The sequence below is a fragment of the Amblyraja radiata genome, chromosome 18 (assembly GCF_010909765.2).
Source record: "Amblyraja radiata isolate CabotCenter1 chromosome 18, sAmbRad1.1.pri, whole genome shotgun sequence".
NCBI lineage: Eukaryota > Metazoa > Chordata > Chondrichthyes > Rajiformes > Rajidae > Amblyraja > Amblyraja radiata.
Window position 1 is genome coordinate 1,514,148 of NC_045973.1, and position 19,415 is coordinate 1,533,562.

The 19,415-nt window shown below is 45.6% G+C and overlaps 1 protein-coding gene across 1 annotated transcript in view; it reads left to right on the top strand.

The window, feature by feature from the left end:
- cacna2d3 (calcium voltage-gated channel auxiliary subunit alpha2delta 3) overlaps positions 1-19,415 on the top strand; it is a 437,296-nt gene that overhangs the window by 304,324 nt on the left and 113,557 nt on the right. The window contains exons 20-26 of the mRNA XM_033036559.1: positions 318-389; positions 1,325-1,386; positions 1,492-1,559; positions 4,730-4,775; positions 9,187-9,284; positions 10,261-10,354; positions 12,502-12,597. Of these exons, the coding sequence (XP_032892450.1) occupies positions 318-389; positions 1,325-1,386; positions 1,492-1,559; positions 4,730-4,775; positions 9,187-9,284; positions 10,261-10,354; positions 12,502-12,597 (536 nt within the window). The remainder of the gene's footprint in view (positions 1-317; positions 390-1,324; positions 1,387-1,491; positions 1,560-4,729; positions 4,776-9,186; positions 9,285-10,260; positions 10,355-12,501; positions 12,598-19,415) is intronic.

Sequence of the window (19,415 nt, forward strand, 5' to 3'; positions counted from 1 at the left end):
CTTGAGTGTAATCAAGGTTCTGCTTAACTGAAACATCACTTTCTCTTTTCTCAATTCCACCGCGCTACAGCTAAAGTCCCAGAATTTTGCTTAGTTTTTAGTTTTAGTTTTAGAAAGGCAGCGCAGAAACTGGTCCTTCGGCCCACCGAGTCCACACCGACCAGCGATCCCTGCACACTAACACAATCCTAGACACACTAGGGACAATTTACATTTGAAGGAATGGGTGATGTTTCGGGTCGAGACCCTTCTTAAGACTCTGTGACAACAGTTGCCGAGGTCCTGTGAGAACATTAATAATTTGCTCTGTTTCACAGCTGCGTAATGATATGGTCAGCAGGAACACGGGGAAGTTTTCAATGGAAGTGAAGAAGACAGTGGAGAAAGGGGTAAGGTATTTCACCCTCTCTCACTAAACCAAAACCAACTGTGTACCAAACTGTGTAGGAAGGAACTGCAGATGCTGGTTTAAACCAAAGCTGGAGCAACTCAGTGGGGCAGGCAGCATCTCTGGGGAGAAGGAATGGGTGATATTTTGGGGGAGACCCTTCTTCAGACTCAAGGGACTTGATCCGAAACATCACCCATTCCTTCTCTCCAGACATACTGCCTGTCCCGTTGAGTTACTCCAGCTTTTTGTGTTTTGTACCAAACTGTTCTGTAATTATACTAATGAGGCACTAAAGGGGAAGGTGTTTCTCCCTCTCTCACTAAACACAAACAACCTAATTCCAAACTCTTCTGTAATTATACTAATGAATAGCATGATAACTTTAGAGACATTTTTTTAGGTAAAGTCCAGTAAAGTCTGATCAAAGATAGTCAGAGGATCTCCAATGAGGTAGATAGTAGCTCAGGACTGCTCTCTAGTTGTTGGTAGGATGATTCAGTTTCAGTTTATTGTCACGTGTACCGAGGTACAGTGAAAAGCTTTTATGTGCGTGCTAACCAGTCAGCAGGAAGACTGTACATGCTTACAATCAAGTAAGGTCATAAGGTCATAAGTGATAGGAGCAGAATTAGGCCATTTGGCCCATCGAGTTCAATCATGGCTGATCTATCTCTCCCTCCTAACCTTATTCTCCTGCCTTCTCCCCATAACCTCTGACACCCGTACTAATCAAGAATCCATTAATCTCTGCCTTACAAATATCCATTGACTTGGCCTTCTGTGTACAGATGCATTACAGTGTTTAGTGTTCAGCTGCCTGCTAACAGTGGGAGTTGCATGATTTATGGATATAGCAGCACAAACTGAGACGTGTACCATCTCCAGTAATGTGTCTGCCTGCATGTGACCTCTCCTGTTATATTTCCCACTCAGAATCGAGTCCTTGTGATGACAAACGATTACTATTACACTGACATCAAAGGCACTCCATTCAGGTAAGTTTTCATCATTTTTCCTACTTACTCAGCTTTTTTTAGAATTGAGCTGAGAGGTTAGTTGGCGCCGGCCAACGTGTAATCCCTCCGCTCTTCTGTCTGCAGTCTAGGTGTGGCTCTGTCCAGAGGTCACGGGAAGTACTTCCTACAGGGAAACGTCACGCTGGAAGAAGGTACGGTTAAAGCTGAAATGTAATGCTGCAAGTATGAGCACAATAAAGAATGCAAGCTTCATAATCATGCAGGGAATAGGAGTGTTACTTTAATGCAGGAAAAATCAACCCCATGTTGGGGGAGTCCAGAACCAGGGGTCACAGGTTAAGAATAAGGGGTCGTCCATTTAAGACTGAGATGAAGAAAAACATTTTCACCCAGAGAGTTATGAATCTGTGGAATTCTCTGCCACAGAAGGCAGTGGAGGCCAATTCACTGGATGTTTTCAAGAGAGAGTTAGATTTAGCTCTTAGAGCTAACGGAATCAAAGGATATGGGGGAAAAAGCCGGAATGGGGTACTGATTTTGGATGATCAGCCATGATCATATTGAATGGCGGTGCTGGCTCGAAGGGCCGAATGGCCTACTCCTGCACCTACTTTTCTATGTTTCTATGTTATGTAGGGATGGTTAAAGCTATGATGTAATGCTGGAAATATGAGCAGCAAAATCCTAGCAGATTAGAGAATGCACGGTTCATAACGATGCAGGAAATAGAGGTGTTCCTTTAATATAATGTGTCGGTGTGGTGTGCACCAAACATCCATTGTTCCCAGTAAATCACAAGTGATGGTTCAGGGGGGTTCTGATGCCCCCTCTGACTTCCAGACAGCCCTTGCTTTCTCTCTCCATCCCCTCCCCCTTCCCAGTTCTCCCACCAGTCTTAAGGGCCTGTCCCATGATGTGTGTTTACCCAAGAGCTTTCCCGAGTTTAAAACAAAATCTAACTCGTGGTAAGTACATAGAATGTATGTAGCTCGTGGATGTGACGTAGCGGCTCGTAACGCTAACGGCAGGTACTCGGGAAACGCGGTAACTCGTGAAGTTTTTTCAACAGTGTGAAAAATTTCCAAGAGTAAAAATATACACATGATGAAGTACCACGAGTTAGATTTAAAAACCAAACTCGGGACAGCACTTGGGTAAACTTGCATCGTGGGTCAGGCCCTTTACTGTCTCTGTCTACAGCCCTCTCCCCTGACATCAGTCTGAAGAAGGGTCTCGACCTGAAACCTCACCCATTCCTTCTCTCCAGAGATGCTGCCTGTCTCACTGAGTTACTCCAGCATTCTGTATCTACCCCCTATGACTTTTCTTTCCAATAAAGTACAGAGTAAATAACAAATAAAATGATCCAGGTTATCAACAGGCTACTGAGGTATTAACACCTAGTTTTGCCAATGATATTTTCAGCAGAGCATCAGTGTGTCTTTTGCATGACTTACATGATTTATCGATAAACATACACAGACTTGTATGAAATTGATATTAGTGGTTTAATGGGGAATTTAAATCAGTCATTTAACTGGAAATTAAAATCAGTGGTTGAAGTGCTGGACTATCTAGTTACAGCACAATCTAGCCAATGTTGGTCCACAATTATAGTCATAAATTTTCCTCAAGAATCTCAATCAAGAAAACATCATATCCTGTTCAATCTCTAAAGTTATTTGCAATAAGTGTCAGATGTTGTTTAATATTTTCACGGTTCTGACTAACAATGCCAAAGTACCTGGAACCTCATATGCTCATGAATGTGCGAGCTAGAACTGGCAATTTGGCCCTTCATGTCTGCTCCACAATTCAATAAAACGGCGACTGATCTTTGACCTCAGCACCACTAGTTTTACACGAACCGTACATTTCTTCGTTCCATGAATATCCCAAGATCCTCTAACATTGGCCTTGAACATGAAGAGCCACTGAGCCAATGCAACCCTCCATGACCATGCTTTAACCCAGACTCACTACCACAGCCACGTGTGTTTTCTTGCTGCTTGCCTGGGCCTTCATCTTCTGCCCAGAGGCTTCCAACTCTGGTTCTCCAACTAGTTTCACTGTCCTCCTGATTAAATATTACTGATTGTATGCCTCGTTGTCACCTTCTCCTCAGCTAACAATTTACCATTCTACATCTTCCTGGATTATCGTTCTCTTTCATCTGTGTTTGTACATCTTACCCTTCCATATCTCTGTCTCCCTCTCCCCTGACTCTCAGTCTGAAGAAGGGTCTCAACACGAAACATCACCCATTCCTTCTCTCCACAGATGCTGCCTGACCCGCTGAGTTGCTCCAGCACTCTGTGAAACGTCACCTATCCATATTCTTCAGAGATGCTGCCTGGTCCGCTGAGTTACTCCAGCATTTTGTGACTATCTTAGGTGGAGACATTTCTTCTGACATAGAAACATAGAAATAGGTCCAGGAAGAGGCCATTCGGCCATACGAGCCATTCAATATGATCATGGCTGATCATCCAAAATCAGTATCCCATTCCTGCTTTTTCCCCATATCCCTTGATTCCTTCAACCCTAAGAGCTAAATCTAACTCTCTCTTGAAAACATCCAGTGAATTTGCCTCCACTGCCTTCTGTGGCAGAGAATTCCACAGATTCACAACCCTCTGGGTGAAAAAATTCTTCCTTACCTCAGTCCTAAATTACCTACCAGTCACCCCTTATTCTTCGAATGATTACATCCATATCAGCAGGTTTTAATTACAATTCCTTTTAGACGAAGAGCCACAAACTGAATGTAAGATTAAACGCACGTCTATGTATAAAACAGATCCACACGGCAAACAAGGTGACATTTCAGAGTCCATACGTTGGAATATTTCCGCTTTATTGTAAGATTTATTATAGTTTGAGAGACCACTCTTGACATATTTAATTTGCCTGATGTGGTACAAGCATTATTAAAACCCATATCTGTATAACATGGTAAATGACAAGGTTGGCCCCACAACACAGCAGAACATTCTATCCCAATGTATTAGATCCTGTGGTCATTGTTGAATACTGTTCAGAGAAATTCCAGAGAGGATCTTACTCAAGGTGATAAAGAGCTCAAATAAATAATTGCTGTTTCATGTCTTAAACATTATTGATTGTAGTAATGTAGAAACAAAGAACTGCAGATGCTGGTTTATACCAGAATCATTTATTAGCTAATGGCAATTAATAGTGGATGCTAATTCCAAGGACAGTAAATTGTGTAAATATTAGTGTTGCCGTTATGATAGCAGGAGCAGAGAGGTTTAACAATCAGACACTGATTGGTGATGTTCTATGTGATCATTGATCAATGGTGATGGCTGTTTAACATGTTGACTTTCTCCACATTCAGGTTTACATGACCTGGATCATCCCGACTTAACGTTGATGGAGGAATGGTGAGACACTGTGCTGTAAATGGCTAGGGCAGAGGACATCACAACATCTGCCAATAGACTGTTCAAGTCCATTTGAGTTTCCATTGACATGTTGCCTAAAGTACAAGTTGGTAACATCACCTTCAGGCTTGTATCTCTAAAATCAATTATAGAGTCATAGAGTGATACAGCTTAGAAACAAGCCCTTCGGCCTAACTTGCCCACACTGACCAACATGCCCCATCTACACTAGTCCCACCTGCCTGCATTTGGCGCATATTCCTCTAAACTATCCATGTACCTGTCCAAATGTTTCACTTTGAAGAATTGTATAAAAGACACTGCAGGAATAGTGTGGGCGAATTCAATGTGAAATCGGGTATAGAGGTGGAAATAAATTGGAAATAATGAAAAGTTTTTGTTGCGTTCTATCCAGTCAGTCGAAGGACAATACATGGTTAATACAGAATTGCAACTATTTGTTTTCACTGCTGAACTTTCCACAATGATTACACTTTATGCCGTGCAATGGTTTACGTTTAATAATAAGGTCATAAGATCATAAGGGATAGTAGATTTAGGCCATTCGGCCTATCGTCTACTCTGCCATTCAATCATGGCTGATCTATCTTTCCCTCCTTACCCCATTCTCCTGCCTTCTCCCCATGACTTCTGACACCTGTACTAATCAAGAATATATCTATCTCTGCCTTAAAAATATCCACTGACTTGGCCTCCACAGCCTTCTGTGGCGATGGATTCCAGATTCACCACCTTCTGACTATTTCTCCTCATCTTCTTCCTAAAAGAACGGCCTTTAATTCTGATTTAAGTTTATTACTGTCACGTGTACCGAGGTACAGTAAAAAGCTTTATTCTGCACGCTATCCAACCAAATGAGATAATACTGTACATAAACACAATCAAGTCAAACTCCAGTCCAACAGGTAGAGCAAAGGGGAAGATACAGAGTGCAGAATATAGTTCTCAGCATTGTAGCGCATCAGTTCCACAGACAAAGTCCAATGTCCGCAATGGGGTAGAGGTGAATCGGACAGTAGCCCAGCTTATGGAAGGACTGTTCAGAAGCCTGATAACAGAGGGGAAGAAGCTGTTCATGAGTCTGGTGGTGCGCGCTTTCAAGCTTCTGTACCTTCTGCCAGACGGGAGCGGGGAGAAGAAGGAATATCTGGGGTGAGAAATGTCTTTGATTACGTTGGCTGCTGTCCTGAGGCAGCGTGAAGTGTAGATGGAGTCAATGATAGCGAGTCTGATCTGTGTGATGGACTGGGCTACATCCACAACTCTGCAATAAGCTAAACTGAGCTGAATTTTATTCAGTCCCGCTGAGTTACTCCAATTTTTTGTGTCTATCATTGGTCCCCACAATACTGATTGCAAAAGCAGGATGTATTGCTGGGAGCTGGGAAGGAACAGACAGAAGAGATCTACTGTTTAAGAGGGAACTGCAGATGTTGGAAAATCGAAGGTAGACAAAAATGCTGGAAAAACTCAGTGAGTGAGGCAGCATCTATAGAGCGAAGGAATAGGCAACGTTTCGGGTCAAGACCCTTCTTCACCCAGTCTGAAGAAGGGTCTCGACCTGAAACGTTGCCTACTGTATCCGTTGTTCAAGATGTGGACTCTGATACATCGGCGAGACCAAACGCAGACTGGGCGATCGTTTCGCGGAACACCTTCGCTCAGTCCACCTGGACCTCCCTGACCTCCTGGTTGCCAAACACTTTAATTCTCCTTCCCATTCCTACACAGACATTTCTGTCCTCGGTCTCCTCCATTGTCAGAGTGAGGCTAAATGCAAATTGGAGGAATAGCATCTCATATTTTGCTTGGGCAGTTTACAGCCCAGTGGTATGAATATTGATTTCTCTCACTTCAGGTAGCCCCGGCATTCCCTCCCTCTCCCTCTCCATCCCCCCCTCCCCCCCCCCCCCACCCAAGTCGCACCAACGGCCATTTTCACCCAACAAACAGCTAACAAAGGCCTCTTTCCTTTATCATCGTTATTTGTTGCATATCTTTCATTCATTGTTCTTTATCTCTCTACATCACCGTCTAAATCTCTCATTTCCCTTAACCGTGACTTTCCCGAAACGTCACCCATTCCTTCTCTCCAAAGATGCTGTTGGTCGCGCTGAGTTACTCCAGCACTGTGTGTCTATCTTTGGTTTAAACAAGCATCTATGGTTCTTTCCTACACAAGGAACAGACTGTGTTTCGCATCTTGCCAACAGCTCCCACAGCCCATGTTGAGTGGCCTGGCTGCAGTCAGTCCTTGCTGCAAAGTTGCTATCTGAATTCAGCAACTTCTCCTCGAGATCTGCAGCAACTGTGGGCTGCGGTAACAGCTTTATATAAAGCAAAGAAAGTTATGTTGTATAAATAAAACTACGGATTAATAATAATAATGACCTAATTGAAACATACAGAATAGTGAGAGGCTTGGATAGAGTGGATGTGGAGAAGATGTTTCCACTAGTGCGAGAGTCTAGGACTAGAGGTCACAGCCTCAGAATTAAAGGATGTTCCTTCAGGAAGAAGATGAGGAGAAATTTCTTTAGTCAGAGAGTGGTGAATCTGTGGAATTCTTTGCCACAGAAGGGTGTGGAGCCCAAGTCAGTGGATATATTTAAGGCAGAGGTAGATTGATTCTTGATCAGTACGGGTGTCAGAGGTTATGGGGAGAAGGCAGGAGAATGGGGTTAGGAGGGAGACATAGATCAGCCATGATTGAATGGCGGAGCAGACGATGGGCTGAATGGCTTAATTCTACTCTTATCACTTATGACCTTATGAAAAGATGAACTAAACACAAGGTTGAGAATGGTCCTGACCTGAAAGCTGTCTGCCCATTCCCACTCACCTCCAGCACTCTGTGTTTTACACAAGCACAGTAATGTTTTAAAGACATTTGGCAATATTTCCTGGGGGAAATATGCTCGATGTTGGTGAAATGAATTATTCAGGGCCGGAGATGGGGCTGAGCAGTAATTCTGATTTACACGATTGAAACCATGCAGTCACTGACCTTTGATGCAATAACATGGGATAATGAGCTGAAGTTTACGACACTAGAGTGTGATCTGCCACACTGCAGCTGGTGAGTGAGCTCTGCTGGAGTTCATCTTCACCTACACCATGTCAACATAGAACAGAATACTATTCCTAAACCCCACTCTCGTATCTGCCTCCACCACTACCCCTGGCAGCACATTCCACGCACCCACCCCCCTCATCAGGTCATATAAGTGATAGGAACAGAATTGGGCCATTCGGCCCATCAAGTCTGCTCCGCCATCCAATCATGGCTGATCTATCTCTCCCTCTTAATCTCATTCTCCTGCCTTCTCACCATAACCTCTGACACCCGTACTAATCAAGAATCTATCTTTCTCTGCCTTTAAAATATCCACTGACTTGGTCTCTACAGCCTTTTGTGGCAAAGAATTCCACAGATTCACCACCCTCTGGCTGAAAACATTCTTCCTCATCTCCTTGAGGAACGTCCTATAATTCTAGAAGACCTTTAGTCCTAGACTCTCCCACTAGCGGAAACATCCTCTCCACATCCAGTCTATCCAGGCCTTTCACTATTCGGTATGTTTCAATGAGGTCCTCCCTCATTCTTCTAAACTCCAGCGAGTACAGGCCCAGTGCCGACAAACGCTCATCATATGCTAACTCATTCATTCCTGGAATCATTCTTATAAACCTCCTCTGGACTCTCTCCAGATCCAGCACATCCTTCCTCAGATCTGGGGCCCAAAACTGCTCACAATACTCCAAATGCGGCCTGACCAGCGCCTTATAGAGCCTCAGCATTACATCCCTATTTTTGTATACAAGCGCTCTTGAAATAAATGCTAGCATTGAGTTTGCTTTCCTTTCTACGAGGTCCCCATCATCCCTCTAAACACTGTGTAAAGAACCTGCCCACACATCTTTAGACGTTGCCCATCTCACCTTAAACCAATCCCCTCAAGTCTTTGTGACTGGGGCTCTGGTGGACCAGTACCAAACGTTGCTGTCAATTTTACTAACGAGCAAATGTTAACAACCTGCCTGTTACTAACTGACAATCAAACCGGGGGGGGGAGAATATTCACTGCTGCTCTTTATTCTGGACAATTTAGTTTAGTTTAGAGATACAGCGTGGAAACAGGCCTGTCAGCCCACCGAGTCCCCACCGACCAGCGATCCCCGCACATTAACACTATCCTACACACACTAGGGACAATTTACTCCAAAACCAAGCCAATTAACCTACAAGCCTGTAGGTCTTTTGAGTGTGGGAGGAAACGGAAGATCTCGGAGAAAACCCACGCATTTTATGGCAATAGCAAATGTTGACACCTGTGATATGTTTATGGAGGCGTTTGTCATTAACACTATGGATAATCTCTGCTTTCAGGATCTACTGTGATACCGATTTACATCCTCAGTATCGTAACCTCCTTCAGCTTGAAGCTGTCAAACTCTTCCTCTCTGGCAAGGAGCCGCTTCTACAGTGTAAGTCAAACTGTGTTGTCACGCCTTCACTTAGTGCCGGAGGAACTCAGCGGCTCACACAGCATTAGGGGCGGCACGGTGGCACAGCGGTAGAGTTGCTGCCTCACAGCGCCAGAGACCCGGGTTCCATCCTGACTATGGGTGCTGTCTGTTCTCCCCTTGACCTCCGTGGGTTTTCTCCACTTTACTTCTGCATTCCAAAGATGTACAGGTTTGTAGGTTGATTGGCTTGGTGTAAATGTAAATTGTCCCTAGTGTGTGCAGGATTGCATTAGTGTGCGGGGATCGCTCGTCGGCATGGATTCGGTGGGCGGAAGGGTCTGTTTCCACGCTGAATCTCTAACCCAAACTAACCTGTGGAGGGAATGGACAGGCGACGTTTCAGGTCGGAACTCTTCTTCACACTGATTCCTCCAGGTGCTCTGGTTTCCTCCCACAGAGCCATACAGCACAGAGCCATAAGCCATTAAGAACAGATGAGGAAACACTTTTTCACACAGAGAGTTATGAATCTGTGGAATTCTCTGCCTCAGAGGGCGGTTCTCTGGATACTTTCAAGAGAGAGCTAGATAGGGCTCTTAAAGATAGCAGAGTCAGGGGATATGGGGAGAGGGCAGGAACGGGGTACTGGTTGGGGATGATCAGCCATGATCACATTAAATGGCGGTGCTGGCTCGAAGGGCCAAATGGCCTACTCCTGCACCTATTGTCTATTGCCTATTGACCCAAATCTCACTAAACCTCTCCTGTGCATGTAACTGTCCAAATGTCTTTTAAATGCTGGGAAACATAGAAACATAGACAATAGGTGCAGGAGTAGGCCATTCGTCCCTTTGAGCCTGCACCGCCATTCAATATGATCATGACTGATCATCCAGAATCAGTACCCCGTTCCTGCTTTCTCCCCATATCCCTTCTCCCAATGATCATAAAATGGAAAATAGAGAAAATAAATGCTTTAATGTTCCCTGTGCAGGTGACAAGGAATTAATCCAGGAAGTGCTTTTTGATGCTGTGGTCTCTGCCCCTCTGGAAGCCTACTGGACCAGCCTAGCTCTCAACAGATCTGAGTGAGTATTTAACCGCAGAGATTATTTATAGATAGGGCTTGCTGTCTAGCATGCACTCGATGGGCCGAACAGCCTGTTTCTGTGCAGTATGATTGTGTTCTTTTTGCACAGAAAATGGATGGATAATAAATGATAAGCTCACCACAAGGCTCAGATCCCAAACATTAAGCTTAGTTTAGTTGAGTTTATTGTCCCGTGTACCGAGGTAGGGTGAAAAGCTTTTTTGTTGCAGGAGAAAGACAATACATGATTATAATTGAGCATCCACAGTGTACAGATACAGGATAAAGGGAGTAATGTTTAGTGCAAGGTGTAGTCCAAATGTAAGATAGTCCAAGGGTCTCCAATAAGGTAGATGGGAGGTCAGGACTGACCGCTCTCTGGTTGGTGATGGTATGGTTCAGTTGCCTGGTCAAAATAAGAATATCTTGCTATTACATTATGTCTTTCAACTATTGGGCGGCATGGTGGCATAGCGGTAGAGTGGCTGCCTCACAGTGCCGGAGACCCAGGTTCAATCCTGACCTCGGGTGCTGCCTCTTTGGAGTTTGAACGTTCTCCCTGTGACCGCGTGGGTTTCCTCTGGGTGCTCTGGTTTCCTACAACATCCCAAAGACGTGCGGGATTGTAGGTTAATTGTCCCTCTGTAAATTGCCCCTAGTGTGTAGGGAGTGGATGAGAAAGTGGGATATCTAGTGTGAATGGGTGATCGCTGGTCGGCGTGGACTCGGTGGGCTGAAGGGCCTGTTTCCATGCTGGATCTCTAAACTAAACTATTGTATTAGTTATTGTTTCTCACTTCACCCACCTGTACTCTGCTGCCAAATCCACTTATTCCACATTGTCTGCCTCCAGTCTGATGAGCACTCTGTTCATAAGGTCATGTTATAGAAATCGAACTAGGCCATTCGGCTCATCAACTCTACTCCGCCATTCAATCATGGCTGATCTATCTCTCCCTCCTAACCCCATTCTCCTGCCTTCTCCCCATAACCTCTGACACCCATACTAATCAAGAATCTATCTATCTCTGCCTTAAAAATATCCACTGACTTGTGGCCTCCACAGCCTTCTGTGGCAAGGAATTTCACAGATTCGCCACCCTCTGACTAAAGAGATTGCTCCTCATCTCCTTCCTAAAGGAACGTCCTTTAATTTTGAGGCTGTGACCTCTAGTCCTAGACTCTCCCACTGGTGGAAATATCTTCTCCACATCCACTCTATCCAGGCCATTCACTCTTCTGCACGTTTCAATGAGGTGTTTCAAAGCTGTTGTTGCTTTGTTCGTTCCTGATGATGTTTCTGGTCCGTGGAGCCATGGTTGAGTTGTCCCCAGTGAGCAGATAGACAATGTAAAGCTTCTCCTACACGGCCACCTGAATAGTCATAAACACCAACAATAAATGCACCCATGGAAGAGTCAAATCCTCCCGTCTTGAAGAAGGATCTCGGCCCAAAACATCACCCATTCTATCTCGTCAGAGATGCTGCCTGTCCCACGGAGCTACTCCAGCATTTTGTGTCTATCTTCCAGTCTCTAACCATCAAACTATTAGTCTCAGTCTAATAGGGGGAGGAGTTGTACAGTTTGATATCCACAAGGGAAAAGGATCTCCTGTAGCGTTCTATGCTGCATCTTAGTGGAACCAGTCTGTTGCCGAAGGTATGTCTCCATGGCAACTACAGAAGCTGGGGGGGGGGGGGGGGTAGAGTGGGGAATAAGCAGATTGTGGGAGAGGGGGTGATCAAGGGGTTGTGGAAGCAGCAGGGGAGAAATGGTGGGGGTGAACGGAGTCCCTGAAGGTGGTGAGCAGGGTGGATGGTGGTGACAAGTTCTCTAACTGGACCAGCTAGAGTAGTTTAGTTTATTGTCACATGTACCGAGGTACAGTGAAATGCTTCTGTTGCGTGCTAACCAGTCAATGGAAAGACAATACATGATTACAGTCGTTATCTCTGCCCTCCTTGTCCTTAATGTCTTTATATAGTTTGCATGTTCTTTTAGCTGAGTTTATTCTTTGTAATATTGCCAGCTGTATATTGTGTACTTTGACCAAGTATCTTGTTGTTTCCAGTGAGGTACAGTTTCCACTTTAGCACTGACGTCCATGCTAACTCTACACTTTATGCTGAATGTTTTCCTCCAGGAACGCTGACAAGGGAGTGGAAGTTTCTTTCTTGGGAACCCGCTCGGGCCTAACTCGAGTCAACCTGTTTGTCGGGCCAGAACAGCGCAGTGACCAGTAAGCTTCATCGCATCTCTTTCACACCTAAATCTGACCAGTTCCTTATGCACCTTCTTACAGGAAAGGAGCAACAACACTAAGCTATTTATTGAGCCAAGGAGCCAATACTTTCATTCAAGAGATTGGTTTCAGAATTATTGTGTTATTCAATGAAAGTATTGTCACGGAAACGTACAACACAATAGTGGTTTCTTGTCAAATATGGAAAACACAATGAAGTTTTTGTCCATGCAGACAAAGTTGCCCCATTTGCCTGCATTTGGTCCTTATCTCTTTCCTATCCAAGTGTCTTTTAAATGTTGTTATGGTCACTGCCTCAACTACCTCCTTTGGCAGCTCACTCCATATACTTTGTGAAAAAGGTGCTTTCTCCTCTCTCCTCAAACCTGTGTTCTCCAGTTCTTGATTTCCCTACCCTGCAGAAAAATGACTGTGCACCGATCTATTCCCCTCATGATTTGATACACCTCTATAAGATCCCCCCTCGTCTCCCTTCACTCCAAGAAATAAAGTCCTCTCCTGCCCAACCTCTCCCTTGAGTCTTGGCACCATCCTTACAAATGTTCTCCAATCAGAAGAAGGGTCTCGACCCGAAACGTCACCCAATCCTTCTCTCCAGAGATAGTGCCTGTCCCGCTGAGTTTTTGTGTCTTTCTCATATTAAGTTCAGTTGAGTTTAATTTTGTTGCGTGCTAACCAGTCAGCAGAAAGACAATACATGATTACAATCGAGCCATTCACAGTGTACAGATACATGATAAGGGAATAAGGTTTAGTGCAAGGTAAAGCCAGCAAAGTCCGATCAAAGATAGTCCGAGGGTCCCCGATGAAGTAGATAGTAGTTCAGCGCTGCTCTCTAGTTGGTGAGAGGATGATTCCGTTGCCTGATAACAGCTGGGAAGAAATTGTCCCTGAATCTGGAGGTGTGCGTTTTCACACTTCTATATCATTTGTCTGTGAACTGGACACAATACTCAGTGCAGTCTCACCAACATCTTACACAACTGTAATGTAACGACCTGACTTCTATACTTCTTATTTTAAGAATAAGGGGTACACCATTTAAAACGGAGATGAGGAAAACATTTTCACGCAGAGAGTTGTGAATCTGTGGAATTCTCTGCCTCAGAAGGCGGTGGAGACCGGTTCTCTGGATGCTTTCAAGAGAGAGTTAGGTAGAGCTCTTAAAGATAGCGGAGTCAAGGGCTATGGGGAGAAGGCAGGAACGGGGTACTGATTGGGGATAATCAGGCATGATCACAGTTAATGGGGGTGCTGGCTCGAAGGGCTGAATGGCCTCCTCCTGCACCTATTGTCTATTGTCTTGACCTACTTCCCAGAGCCCTGATGAATGCCAGTGTATGAAGGTTCACCTCCCTGTCTGCCTGTCATACATTCACAGTGATGATCATGGTGCCTTTTAACTATCTGTGTCCGTGAAGGATAAAACGGCTCAAACACTGGCTAAAATGCTCAAAAATATAACTATGAATGAAATGAGAAAGACTTACAGATGATTTCTGAATTAGTTTCCAGATTTTTATAACCATATAAACCTGGGAACTAATTCTGAAATCATCTGTATATATTTCCATTGCCGTGTATTTGTAACTATCCTTGTTGGCTTTCCCCCAGATCTTTTGTAACTATACTGGCTCGCATCATGAAGGGAACTGATTCAATCAGTAGAAATGAAAAAAATATGAAATATAAAAACGTTGAAAATATCGCTGATTATCACAGCTATCCCTAAAGACATTAAACACTTTCCTCCAGTGTTCGAGTTGCTAGAACGTTGCATTCGGTAGGTTTAGGGGAATTTATATAAGTAAATGTAATGGTTATTCCACTCCAGAGATTTCCATTGATGAAGCTATGATAGCCTCACACAGAACAGAAGCACTCTATCTACTTGTGCAGCTACTTCCCAGTGACTAGAGACTTGGACCCCAAGACTCTTCTGCTGTTCAAGGTCTTGCCATAACTATCTACTTCCCCATTTTTCTGCTCTGTATTACCACTTCCCAAAGACAAAAGCCACTTTATTATAACAATAATATGTGTACGGAACGGTGGCGCAACGGTAGAGTTGCTGCTTCACAGCGCCAGAGAGCCGGGTTCCATCCTGACTACGTTCTCCCTGTGACCTGCGTGGGTTTTCTCTGAGATCTTCAGTTTCCTCCCACACTCCAAAGACGTACTGGTATGTAGATTAATTGGCTTGGTAAATGTAAATTGTCCCTAGTGTGTGAAGGGTAGTGCCAATGTGCGGAGATCGCTGGTCGGTGTGGACTCGATGGGCCGAAGGGCCTTTTCCGCGCTGTATCTCTAAGCTAAAGTCCACTTTAAAATTAGCGGGGAGATGGAGTTTGCTGAATAATTGCCAGTGTGACCACAGCGGAGACCTAGACCGTGACATTCATTATTGATGGTGATGTATTCAGGATCATTGAAGTCCTCCATCACTCACAAGGCTGCGAGATGTAAACACTAACAACAAATCTTTTCCTTCAGTTGATGTTTCTTATTCATTTGCATTGAGCTTGTGCACACAGCAAAGTTTGCAACTGGCAACTAAAGGGCCTGTCCCACCAGCATGCGACTGCATGCGGCGAGCGCGACCAAACGTGGTTGCTTGAGGCGTACGGCCTCGCGGGGCCGGTCCCACTTCCAACCGCGGACCCGTCTGGAGCCTCACCAATCAGCTGGGCAGGAGGCTGGCCGACTGAGTTTGGACATCGCACGGCGTCGGGCGGTTACGTCATCATTACACAACGGCACGCCAGGCGGTGATGTCATCGCGCAACGTCACGCGCTGGGCGTACGCCGTCAAGATGCTGCGTACGGCGTCCAGGCGCTGCGTACGGCATCAAGATGCTGCGTACGGCGTCGAGGTGGTGCGTACGGCCTCAATGCGGCTGCGGGCCGACAGGCCGTTGCCGCACGGGATTTTTGGACAGTGTCAGTTTTTCGGAGCCCCGCGCGATGTCTGGACCAGCCCCGCACAACTCCATACGGCTCCGGCAATCAAAGTGGGACTGGCCCCCCGAGGCCGTACGGCTCAAGCGACCACGTTAGGTCGCAATCGCCACATGCAGTCGCATGCTGGTCGGACAGGCCCTTAAGTGTGCAGAGCAAGGGAATCATCTTTGCTTACTTGCTGTGATTTTTACTGAGTGTTTAGTTTAGAGTTTAGTTTAGAGATTCAGCGCAGAATCAGGCTCATCGGCACCGAGTCCTCTCCAAACAGCGATCCACGCACACTAACACACGAGGGACAATTCTACACACACACACGTGGGACAATTTACATTCTTACCGAAGCCAATTAACCTACAAACCTGTACGTCTTTGGAGTGTGGGAGGAAACCGAAGATCTCAGAGAAAACCCACGTAGGTCACAGGGAGAACGTACAAACTCCGTACAGACAGCACCCGTAGTCAGGATCGAACCCAGGTCTCCGGCGTTGTAAGCCTTGTAAGGCAGCAACTCTACCGCTGCGCCACCTAAAGATGTGAGACAAAGTCACGGAGTTTGGGAACGACATGTAACTTTCACATCGTGCAGGCTCTGGTTCATTGGAATGTAAAGAGAGTAATTGTAACTTGGTGAAAGGTGAGGAACTAATGCCCTGACTACGTGGTGTGAACGGCCACTGTATTATTCCAAGGCCAGGAACTCGTGAAGCTTGATGAATTGTATATTCAAAGGCAGGGCATACACACACATGGTCTTTGTTAAACCCAGTTACCTTAACAAGAAGTCGAATGAAGTTGACATTTGTATTGTATTTCAAAAAAGCAAGTGATTGCCACCTGGAAAGTGATTTTATTTTAAAAACACAGGAGAAAGTAGGAGGAGTTTGTGAGAATTGTGTTGGGAATTAGTTTTCTGGCCTTGTTACATATTGAGTACAAAGTCTTTAGGAATCCCCTGTCCCCACCTGTTTTATCCTGCCACTGGATAGATTTCCATTTGTACGGAAACCCAGATATTAATCAGCACACGTCTCGACATTTTATCATTTCAGTAGGTTTATAGCATTTTAAACCCTCACACATAAACCCTGCCCTTTTAATCTCATTTTATAATGCCTTTACACTTCCAACAACAAAGGCTGTCAAAAGAATTCAGACTGCAGGAAGAATCATTAAAGTTCATATTCAAAGTGCAAATCTTAAAAATCAATATGTTCAAACGATTGAGTAAATGAGTCCGTTTGATCTTTTTTGGTATTAATCATAGTGATTCCCATCTAACGTAAACCGGTGACATTCATCTGTGTGTCTGAGTGATAAAATGGGATCATGTAAAGTAAATATTTTCAGTGTCCTTAATTTCCCATTGACTGTACGTCCACGACACAAACTCAGCATGGTGTTTCACAGTATAGAGTCATATATCAAAAAACAGACCCATCAGCCCAAATTGTCCATCCCCATCTAGATCCACCACTTAAACCTCCCATTTGGCCCATATCTCTTTTAAACCTTTAATATCAGTGTACCTGTCCAAATATCTTTTGGTTTTAGGGTCTAGAGAAGGATTCCAACCTGAAAGATCACCTATTCCTTTTCTACAGAGATGCTGCCTGACCCGCTGAGTTACTCCAGTACTTTGTGTTTATCACTGGGATTTGCATTGGAATTTATGAGAGAGATACATAATACTTGTGCAATTTACCAGAAGATTTTTCTTGAGAGACATTCATACCTTTTCTAAAACTAGAATGTTTAAGGTTTTACAATAAGTAAATCTAAATGTTGAATAGAAACCTCTATTTATGATTGTTTACCCTTAGATTTAGGCTTATTATTGTCACGTGTACCGAGGTACAGTGAAAAGCTTTGTTCTGCATGCTGTTCAAACAGATCAGATATACCATACATATACCAATCAAGACAAACTCAAGTCCAGGTAGAGCAAAGGGGAAGATACAGAGTGCAGAATATAGTTCTCAGCATTGTAGCGCATCAATTCCAGAGATGCGAATGGCATGTTGGCCTTCATAACACGAGGAGTTGAGTATAGGAGCAACGAGGACCATCTGCAGTTGTACAGGGCTCTAGTATTGCCCTGTACACCTGGAGTATTGTGTGCAGTTTTGGTCTCCAAACTTGAGGAAGGGCATTCTTGCTATTGAGGGAGTGCAACGTAGGTTCACCAGGTTAATTCCCGGGATGGCGGGACTGTCATATGTTGATCGATTGGAATGGCTGGGCTTATCTTTCTATCTATATTACTAAAAGTCTGTTCTTGACCGGTTTTGGCCATCTGTGCTGCGATTTCCGAGAGAACGCCGTCACCTACGGCCGTCATTTTTGGCCACCTTGCTCAGAGCCCCCCTCCGCCGTATGTGTGCCGAGGATTTTTCCCGTCGATAAAAAATGACAGAGATATTAATGTTTTTACAAAATTCCCCATTCTCTCTGCTGCCCCCGCTGGAGGGAGGGGGAGGGACTATAAAACCAGGAAGTGGTGTGCCTCAATCAGTCTCTGCAAGTGGTGCGCCTCAATCAGAGCTCTGAATAACACTGAACAAATGTCTCCACAGCTGTGAGTACCCGTAATGTGGTTTGAAAATGAAAATATGGTTAGTTTGAGGAAAAAAGCCCTGCCTGCAAATGGTTGTTTGGGTTGAAGTAAAAAGGAACCCTCTTTCACTCTCTCTCCCCCCTTCTCTCTCTCCCCACCTCTCTCTTTCTCTATCCCTCTCTCTTTCTCTCTCTCTCGCCCCCCCCCTGTCTCTCTCCCTTCTCTCTCTCTCTCCCCCCTCTCCCCATCCCCCCCCCCTCTCCTCTCCCCCCCCCTCCTCTCTCCTCCCCCCCCCCCCTCTCTCTCCCTCCCCCCCCCCCCCTCCTCTCTCCCCCCTCCTTTCCCCCCCCTCCCCCTCCTCGACCCCCCCTCCTCTCTTCCCCCCCTCCTCTCTTCCCCCCCTCCTCTCTCCTCTCCTCCCCCCTCCTCTCTCCTCTCCACCCTCTTCCCCCCCTCTCTCCTCTTCCCCCTCTCCCCTCTCTCCTCTTCCCTCTTCCCTCTCTCCTCTCCCCCCCTCTCTCCTCTCCCCCCCTCTCTCCTCTCCCATCCTCTCCCCCCCTCTCCTCTCCCCCCCTCTCCTCTCCCCCCCTCTCCTCTCCTCTCCCCCCTCTCCTCTCTCTCCCCCTCACTCACCCTCTCTCCTCCCCGCCTCCCCCACCTTTCCCCCCTCACCCACCCTCCCTCTTCCCTCCTCTCCACCCCTCATCCCTCTTGCCCCTCTCTGTGTCTCTGCCCCTTCTCTCTGTCTCTGCCCTCACTCTCTAACCCCGCCCCCCCCCCTTCCCTCTAGATGTGACTGCAAGTTGTGGGCTATGCGTCAGTAGATAGGGTGGTTATGGGGTAAAAGGAGCATATTAATAATATTAATATAATATCAAGGGGGGTAATTAGCGTGAGTGCGGGGGGGGGATAGTTAGTGTGTGTGACGCTGCATGCCGCCTCCCCCTCCCCCCCCCCCACAACCACACGTTGGGAGAACAGACCCAACGGGTCTGCACTTGGTCTAGTATATTGCTAAAAGTCTGATCTTGACCGCTTTTGGCACGCTGTGCTGTGATTTCAGAGAGAACGCCGCCACCTACGGCTGTCATTTTTGGCCACCTCGCTCAGATCCCCCCCTCCGCCTTCCGGGACCGGAGGATTTTTCCCATAGATGAAAAATCAGAGAGATATTAATGGTTTTTTAAAATTTGCCATTCTCTCTGCTGCTCCTGCTGGTGGGAGGGGGGAGGAACTATAAAACCCGGAAGTGGTGTGCCCCACTCAGTCTCTGCAAGAT